Source organism: Nematolebias whitei, chromosome 15 (assembly GCF_014905685.2).
Source record: "Nematolebias whitei isolate Nwh7 chromosome 15, NemWhi1, whole genome shotgun sequence".
NCBI lineage: Eukaryota > Metazoa > Chordata > Actinopteri > Cyprinodontiformes > Rivulidae > Nematolebias > Nematolebias whitei.
Window position 1 is genome coordinate 22,381,446 of NC_056512.1, and position 9,291 is coordinate 22,390,736.

The window sequence follows — 9,291 nt, forward strand, 5'->3', positions numbered from 1 at the left end:
TTGTTGCTAATTTCAGCTTTTTTTAGATAATTTCCACTTTTTCTGCTTATTTCTGTTTCTTTCAGCCTAATTGGGCAAACATTTGTTCTTTCTGCTTTATTTTGGTAATTGAAATTTGTTCTATCTTTTCAGTTACCTTTTTAGTATTTTTTTGGTATTTTCAGCTGTTTTTAGATAAATTCAAATTTACCGTGGTAATGTCTGCTACTTTCAGCCTAATTAACTTCTTTCTGCTCATGTCAGCTTGTTATGCTCCTTTCAGCTTACTGTATTTATGCTAGTTTCAGCTTTTTCTACTGTTTCAGCTACTATTCAGCTGTTTTTGTGCTTAATTTAGTTTTTTCAGCTTTTTCACATTTATTTTAGCTCATTTCAGCTCCTTTTCACTTCCTTCTGGTGGTATAAGATTCTTTCTGCCTTTTCAGCTACCTTTCATCTGTTTTTTGCTAATTTCAACTTTTTAAAAGCTAATTTCCTAATTGTTTGTGCTAATTTCTGCTTATTTACACCTAATTCAGCAAATATGTCTTCTTTCTGCTTTCTTGTGCTAACTTGGGTTTGTTCTTCCATTTCAGCTACATTTCTTCTGTTGGTTTGTTTTTAGCTCATTTCAGCTGCTTCTCAGCAGGTTCTTCAGCAATAAGCATTCACACTAGATCTTCGCAGGGAATGCAGTTTCTCTAGTTTTTATTATGTCCTGCTACATAAAGCCCTAGAACAGAAAGAGGGCGTCTGTTTTCTCCTTTACAGCATCTCTAATCATTTTTGCTCCGTTTAACTTCAGCACTGTTTGTCATCCGCCCACCTCTGAGCTCGTCACCTGTTTCCTCTTCATCAACTTTGCTTCTGTCCATTTGTTTCAACACAGATCTCATGAACTCGCCTCGTTCTGCGTTGTCTTTACAGCTTATTCCCACGTGGTGGAGAACACGGCGTTTTTCGGGGACGTGGCGCTGCGCTTCCCTCGTATCGTCCACCACTACTACGACCGCAACTCGGACTGGAGCGGTCTGCTGCGCTGGGGGCTGAGTTTCTGTAACCAGACGGGGGTCTTCACCGGAGGAGCCCACCAGCACGTCCTCACACTTGTAAGAGCAGACACGCGTGTAGCTGTCCGTTCGACGGAGGTGCCGTTTCTGTCTCAATCTGCGAACATCTTCAGCTTCAAGGGAGTCAAAACATGGAGCTTTTAGAAAAGGAGAAAGTGTTGAGAGGGACGAACAGTTTAATTTAAAAGTATGGGAAACTGTTGAGTTGTTTAGCTTTTAAAAAACAGTCTATTTGCAATTATTTTAAAAGTCAAAATTCAATTAGAATGATAAGATTCATTCTATTTCTGCTGACAAATATTAACAAAGGAGATTCTTTTTACTGCATCTCTGTCACTGGATAACGCCCGTTGCTGACATGTTCTTCATGTTGTGCAGCATCGTAGTCTCTGAAGCAGAAATGAGCAGCGCTGATGAAACATTTCCCCACTTTTAAACATCAATTAGCTCAACTCTGTCAGGATTAATCTGCAACCTTTGAAATGTGCCAAGTTGGTGAGAAAGTAGGTTGTTTCAGAGTCGAAGCTGCAGTTTGCACACCGCTGCAACACTAACCCCAAAGTTGGTCTATTTTAAGAAGATTATAATGCATCATCTTCTCTTCTGTCATCGTCTCCTTTGTTTTTTTTTTTTGCTCGTAGATGTCCCAGGAGCTGGGAATAACAGAGAAATCCCCAGACTTCATGAACCCGTACCGCACAGAAAGAGACGATGTGAGTACCACGCATGAAGGTTGAGCTGATGCCACCTTTTTCCACCATTAGCAACAGTCCCACATGCAGATCTTTGCTTCGCCCCGCTGCTTTTAGAGCAGTGGCCTCGGGAAACATGTTGCAGCTCTCTCTTTTTTTTAAATCTTTGTCTTTCTCTCATCCATTTCAGGTTCTTCATACAGCCGAAGCTTTCCAGAAGATCCTGAGGGAGGAGGAGAAGAGGAGGAGGAAGGAGGAGAAGAGGAAAGAAATCCGAAAAGGCCCTCGCATCTCCCGCTCCCGCGCGGAACTATAGCGCCGCTCATCAGCGCAAGCAACGACAAAAGAGGAGAGCGAGCGTGTATAAAGTCCACGAGACTTGTAGACTGTGACGACGGTGGAGAAACGAGCGCTGCCGTCCACCGTAGGAAAGCAAGGTGCTCTGATGTAAACAACAGAGGAAACCTCAATGAGACGCAAAACTAGTGGAAGAGGAGGTTAGTCAGGTTCTGACGAAGGCTTAAACTTGCCCGTCAGCTGTCATTTATAATTGAATCAAACTTACCATTACAGGATGTTTCTATTAAACGAGGGAAACACGTTCTCTGAATACACGAGGGTTATCCCGCAGAACTTTAAAACTATTATTCCTTTTCAAAGTTTACTTCAGAACTTCAAAACCCCTAATGTAACGTGTCTGCTCTAGATTTATTACGCGTGAAACCCATTTGCTTTAAATAGGTGTGGTTGCTGAGTATCAATTTAACCTCGTTAAAACATGGCCTGGTTTTGTGTAATTTAAAATTAATTTTTTAAAGAAAAAAAAGGTTTTTTCTAAACTGGAAATTGTTGGGTACTTTAACGGGATATTTATTAAAAGGGAGATGTCTTCTCATTGCTGCTTACGGTTGTAAGACCACATCAGTTGTTTTGTTTGCCTGAAGCACAATATAATTTTGTGGTTTGTTTTTTTGTATGTGTTTTTAATCACTATAATTGTCTCTTTTACTTTAAAGATTTTTAGTTATAACATTTGTTGTATTTTTTTTTTTCAAGCAAATGCAGTCTGTGAACCTTCATGTCTTTAATGTTTTTATTTATTAGCTGGACATTTAATGGTTTAATACATGTGGAAATAGATTGGTGTAATTTTTAATTAGACTGTTATGAAGTTATCTGTATATTCAGAGAAGGGGTGTTGTTGCTGCAGAACCAACAAGCCATTTTGTTAACATTTATTTGAATAAAGTGACACCGCTCTGTTAAAAGTGTCAGTCCTGTTGCCACCAACTACGGAGCCCCGGAAGGGACATGTAACCAACAGAGGGCAGCAGCCACCGAAGAGATTTTTCAGGACCAAAGTGCAAATGTTTGTTTTGAAGCGGAACAGAAAGTGGGTTAACCGAGACTAAAACTGACTTTAAGAGAAATAAAACCCGAGTTTGACAGAAGAGGACATATGACGCTGTAAAAAAATAGAAATGTCCTGCAACATGGACGGAGGTAAGATGATCTTTTTGTCTTTGTGCCCTTTCCCGTCAGAAGTTAGCAACCTGCTAACATCGGAAGCTAACATCTAAATTCATAAATGAGCTTATCGGTCACGATCAAAACGTGATTTCTTTCAGTATTATATTTAGATCCACTTGATGTGAACTGTGAATGTACTGAGTAAGGTTTTAAACCACATCCTCCAGCCACCCGCTGCTGTTTTTATGTTTGTTTACAGGACGAACCATTAGAACCATCAACTGGTCTTGCACCAGTTATAGTGGACCTGCCGTCTTTAAGTTTAACAGTTCTGATGTCAGTGGCCAAATGTTCGTTTTTATTCATTGGAAGAAGTATTATGTCATCAACAACAGTTTAGTTTAAACATTTACTTTCTTCCTAAAAGTTCTAGTCACTTCCTGATAGCAGCTGTCATAATGTGACCGTCTGTATTTCAGTCAAACTAATCTTGTCCATGTTTAAAATAAAAAAAAAATTAAACACTAGTCTGAAAACAGGAAGTGACTTTTTCTGACTTTATGATTTGATGTTTATGCATCTTTTTTTTTTTTTTTTTTACTCCCACAGTACAAGGAAATGTGTCAATAGGGATTTTTTTATTGCATGACAACTTTCACTTTTATTTTTATTCAACAGATCATGGGCCTTTCAACAGCACATCATACTTCACTAAGTACTGTAAATGGTAAATGGACTGTACTCGTATAGTACTTTTCTATCTTATCAAGACACTCAAAGCGCTTTGCACAACAATCTGTGGCTTCATTTACCCATTCATACAGCACTGTAATAGATCTATACAAATAATAATCAGTAGTTTTAAATCATATTTATACACTGATGGGACACACATCAAAGACAATGAGGTGTTCGGTGTCTTGCCCAGGGACACTTCAGCATGTGACTACTGCTGGAGTCAAACCCCCAACTCTTGCATTGGAGGACGACTGCTCTAACCACTCAGCCACAGCTGCTCAGGTGTTTTTAGGTGATAAATTTAAGGTGATGACACTTCAGATGATGACATAATCTTATGGAACTTGATTTTTAAGGTGTAATTTAGTTAAGAAACACTTGTTGCAAATGCCTGGGTTTGCACAGCATTTGTCGTCGTGTTTGTCTACCGAACATTTAGCATATGCTAAATATGCATAACTCTTCTTTGAGGCCAAGTTATGGAGTAGAGATGCAACAGCCAACTCAATTTTTGGCTGAGATTTGATGATTTCATTCATTCTGACATGGAAAATATTGAACACTACCATTTTCAGCCACTAGAGGGCCCTCGAGTAATATACCATACCATACCATACCAATTTATTTATATAGCACTTAAAACAGCAACAAGGCCAACCAAAGTGCTGTACAAAAGAACACAAACATGCACAGCGGACAGGAAAACATAAAATAGAAATACAGATACAAATAGCAGCAGAAGCTAACTAAAATGGCCAACAGAGTAGAGAACAGACCGGACCAAAACAAATCACACCGTGTTAAAGGCAAGCGAATAGAAGTGGGTCTTCAAGCGAGACTTAAAGACTGAGAGTGTGGAAGCCTGCCGGACACTCAGTGGCAACTCATTCCACAGTCGTGGACCTGCAACAGAGAAAGCCCTGTCACCTCTGAGCTTACGACGGGTTTCTGGGACTGAGAGAAGCATCTGGTCTGCTGACCTCAGAGAGCGCGGTGGGACATATGGCTGCAGAAGATCAGTGAGATAGGATGGGGCGGAACTGTTCAGTGATTTAAAAACATACATGAGAATTTTGAAATGGATCCGAAGGTGAATGGGTAGCCAGTGCAGGGAGGCCAAAACTGGCGTGATGAGACACTTGGCATGCCATATTACTCTAGGGCCCTCTAGCCTTCATCTTGCTCTGGAACTCCTGGAGCAAACGTCAAATTGATGCATTTCACTGCGCCACCCAGAGACACAACTTTACTATACTTTTGAGCAAACAAATAATTGTTTCCGAGAAGTTTTCTACAGGCCGAAACTAAACTAAAATATTTGTAGGGCAGTTCAGTTGCACCAGTTTATAAATTAGAAAACTCGCCGATCTATTTTTGCCAGAGCTTCAGACTAAGATCATGTTATCTTGAAACTAATGTTATGTTCAGTAGTACAGGATCTTGTGTGATCTGTTGACTGCCATCTTTTTCAAAGGAATTTCAAGGTTTACAATGTCAGATAAAGTGGTAGTCTTAACAAATTACAAATTTCTGTTCCAGTTTTTCCATCAGAAGATGAGAGGAAGGAACCAGCTGATATGGAGACTGACTATGAAGGTGACCAGTTTGAAAGTAGATGGATCGAAGAACTCAGACTGGTCCTCGTTGGACGGACCGGATCTGGCAAGAGTGCGTCTGGAAACACCATCCTGGGCCGCAGCCAGTTCCTGTCGCAGATCAGCGCCAGCTCCGTCACCCAGATTTGTGCGCTCGGCAGCACTGAGCTCACTGAGGAAGAGGACGACAACCAGGCTGTCACGCAGAGGAGGAAGAGGAGGATAACTGTGGTCGACATGCCAGGTTTTGGGGACACTCACCTCAGCGTGGAGCAGACGCATGCAGAAATAGCCAAATGTGTGTCTCTCTCTGCCCCTGGTCCACACGCGTTCCTCCTTGTGGTGCCAGTCGGACGATACACAGACAACGAGGACCGGGCCGTGAGCCAGCTGAGCCACATATTTGGAGAAGGTGCTGTCCGTCACCACACTGTAGTTGTTTTTACCAGGGGTGATGACCTGGAGGGAATTGGGATTGAAAAATATCTGAGAGAGACTGCACCTGCTGGTCTTACAGCTCTTATTGGCAGGTGTGGAGGTAGATACCATGTTCTCAACAACAAAGACCCCGGTAACTCAACTCAGGTTAAAGACCTGTTGAGGAAGGTGGATAAGATGGTGCAGCTGAATAACGGAGGGTTTTATACCAACGCTGTGTTCTTGGAGGCAGAGGTTGCCATCACAGAGGAGCAAACAAGGATGCTGAGGGAGAGAATACAAGCAGAGGGTGGAGAAGGAGAAGAAGAGGGGGGAAACAGCAGCGTGGAAGAACAAAGTGAAGTTACAAAACGAAGAAAGTGTGACTTGGAGTCCGGTAGAGGAGATGAAGAGGCGTTTAGGGTTGAGAGATGGACAGAGGAGAGCAGAAGAAACGCCTTCAGCCTCCTGAGGGACCGGTTCCGAGGGAGGCATCATGGGTTCAGCCGGCGACGTTCCCTCCGTTCATCGCTGAGCCGCTTGAGGAGGGAAGCTGCGCTCTCTGCTAAGGTTCTGGACAGGGTAAAGATCCTGGTGGCTGCTGGAGCGACGGGCATGGCCGTCGGGGTTGTGTTTGGAGCTGCTGCTCCGTTAGCCGCCGCAGCGGGGGCGTCTCTTGTAGGAAACTCCGTAGGTTTTGCTGCAGGGCAGTTGGCTGGGATGTCTGTAGCAGGAGGAACAGGGGTGGGGAAAGCTGTAGGGGCCATAGTGGCAGCAGCATCCGGAAAAACTGCAGTGGCTCTGGGGGCAGCAACCGGTGGAGTTTTGGGGGGTTCTGTTGGCGCTGTTGCTGGCACTGAGGCAGCAAGTCCTCAGGAGGGAGCTGTAGATGCCTTGGCTCAGGTTAGCGTGATCGGAGCCTCTGCCGTGGGAGTGGCAGCAGGTGTGGGATGTGCCCTGGGAGCAGGCGCTGCTTTAGGTGCAGCTCTGGAGGGAGCAGCTTTTAGCTCAGCTGCTCTTAGCGGAGCAGAAACTGCAACTTCAGCAGCTCAGGGGAGTTTAGCTTCAGCAGGACCACAGCACGCAGTGGCCTTTGCTGCTGCAGGACCTCCTCAGTGTGCTGCAGCTTTAGCTCAAGAGGTGGCTGTTGGGTCAGCGGGGGCCGTGTTTGATGCAACAGGACCCGGCGTGGTCTCAGTGACCAGAGCGGCTGTACCGAACCACTGGGGCGCCGTGATGGTAACGACTCGCATCTTGAGCGCGGTGGCTGAGATCGGCAAAGCTGCAGCAGGAATCGCCCTGGCTGGTGGTCTGGTGGTGAAGGTGGTGAAGGAGAAAGTGAGATCTGGAACAGGCTCAACAGAAACCAGCTGCTCCGAGAAGAAATCTTATGAAATCTACTGGAACAAATAAACTCGCTAAACGGAAATCATTTTCCTGGTTTTTATCTAAAAAAAATAAAAATATTAGCACTGTTATTATCCAATTAAATGTTTCATGAAGCGATTTATTACATTTTAAGGAAAACAAAGTTTATTTGTAAATGTTTGTTTAAGTTGATTTAAAAAAATTAAGGATATGGTTGCACTGTGCAGTGTGTTTTGACACGATAAAAAAAGGACAAAATGTCCTGGCTGATAGTTGATGAATCAACAAAGAAATATTTTACATGCTAAAGAATGGTTGCAGTAAGCTGATGCGTTGCACTGTTCAACATCTTTTCAAATTTAGATTAAATATTAAATTTTCAGTTGTCTATTAACAGATTTTCAAAAATAAGTACAAGTTTTTCACTGATTGTAAGCATGTAATTAGTGTGTTGCTCATCTTGCAGTTACAATTCTCAATAAAATTTATTTCATGATTGAATTTATTGCCTTTTTAAAAAAAATTATTTTTTTTACAGTAATTCACTTTATTAGAAATTTATCATAAATATTTTTAAGTTGGATAATTGTGCTTGATTTTATAAGCATTTCTTTAATCTATATCTAAAAAAGTTAAATCTGGTCCTCTGGACATTCAAAAAAACAAAACAAAAAAATGTAGAAACGTTTCGTCTCTCATCCGAGAGACTTCCTCAGTCTGAGGAGCTGTTTTCAGCTCAGTCTCTTAAATAGCATCTTCTCAGAGTGGATCAACCAGTTTTGCTGCTGACAACCAAAACCAGCTGATCACATGATCAAGAAGGACCATCAGCCTAACAATGGATCATTAGCACACTGATGGCTGTTTACTGTTCACAGAGGGCTGAGTGATACTAGCAATCACAGCATTGTAAAAGGGGGACAGTTGAACCCGGAGGCCTCCACCCCTGTTTAATGATGGACGGTTTCTTTTCACAAAGATGGCCTCCTTTACTCATCTCTCAAACCATCGTTCCTCTCTGTCCAGGATGTGAACATCTTCATCCTTGAAAGAGTGACCGCTGGCCTGGAGATGAGTGTAGACCGCAGAGTCCTGGCCTGATGATGTTGATCTTCTGTGCTGGGCCATCCTTTTGGCCAGTGGCTGTTTAGTTTCCCCGATGTAAGACTGATCACCCTCCTGACACTGAACAGCATACACAATATTACTCTGTTTGTGCCGGGGGACTGGATCTTTGGAATGAACCAGTCTTTGCTGTAATGTATTTTGGGGTTTAAAAGCCATCCGCAACAACAAAATGAAAGAGGGTGAAGCAGAACAGCTCAGAATCAAAGTTTCATCCTGCCTCAGCAATGCCAAACCACCACCTTCCAACATCAGTAGAGAGGAGAGGGATGCACTCACCACTCTTAGCAAGGACAAAATCATCATCATTCTCCCAGCAGACAAAGGAAGGTGCACAGTGATTTTGAACCAGAAAGACTATCATGAGAAAGTTATGACACTCAGTGACTTAACCACTTATGAACCTCTGAAAAGAGATCCAGGAAGTGGTTACAAGAAGAAATTGATAGATTGCCTGAAAGATTTGGAGCAGGACAAGGCTATTGACCGTATTCTGTACCACAGACTGTACCCAGGGGAGGCCACACCTAGTCTGTATGGTTTACCTAAAATCCACAAACAAGGTGTACCTTTAAGACCAATCGTTAGCGTGATTAACTCTGTCACTTACAATGTTTCCAAATATCTGGCATCTGTACTCATCCCTTTAGTTGGCAGCTCAGAACACCACATACAGAACACCATGGACTTTGTGGATAAGGTGAGGGATGTCATCATGGAGACTGATGAAACAATGGTCTCTTTTGATGTCACATCACTCTTTACGTGCATTCCTGTTGATGATGCAGTAGAGGTGGTCAGTTTAAAATTAAAATCAGACACCACTCTGAGCAGCAG

At 42.8% G+C, this 9,291-nt stretch overlaps 2 protein-coding genes across 2 annotated transcripts in view; both read left to right on the forward strand.

The window, feature by feature from the left end:
* LOC119422129 (coiled-coil domain-containing protein 134) overlaps window positions 1-2,421 on the forward strand; it is a 12,469-nt gene extending 10,048 nt beyond the window's left edge. Inside the window, exons 5-7 of the mRNA XM_037689480.1 lie at window positions 907-1,088; window positions 1,691-1,762; window positions 1,932-2,421. Of these exons, the coding sequence (XP_037545408.1) occupies window positions 907-1,088; window positions 1,691-1,762; window positions 1,932-2,057 (380 nt within the window). The 3' untranslated portion in view covers window positions 2,058-2,421. The remainder of the gene's footprint in view (window positions 1-906; window positions 1,089-1,690; window positions 1,763-1,931) is intronic.
* Window positions 2,422-3,039: 618 nt separating this feature from the next.
* Window positions 3,040-7,374, forward strand: LOC119421102. Its single transcript, XM_037688499.1, has 2 exons — window positions 3,040-3,244; window positions 5,489-7,374. Exons 1-2 carry the CDS (start codon window positions 3,223-3,225, stop codon window positions 7,372-7,374), a joined length of 1,908 nt encoding a protein of 635 aa, XP_037544427.1. The 5' UTR covers window positions 3,040-3,222.
* Window positions 7,375-9,291: the final 1,917 nt, after the last annotated feature.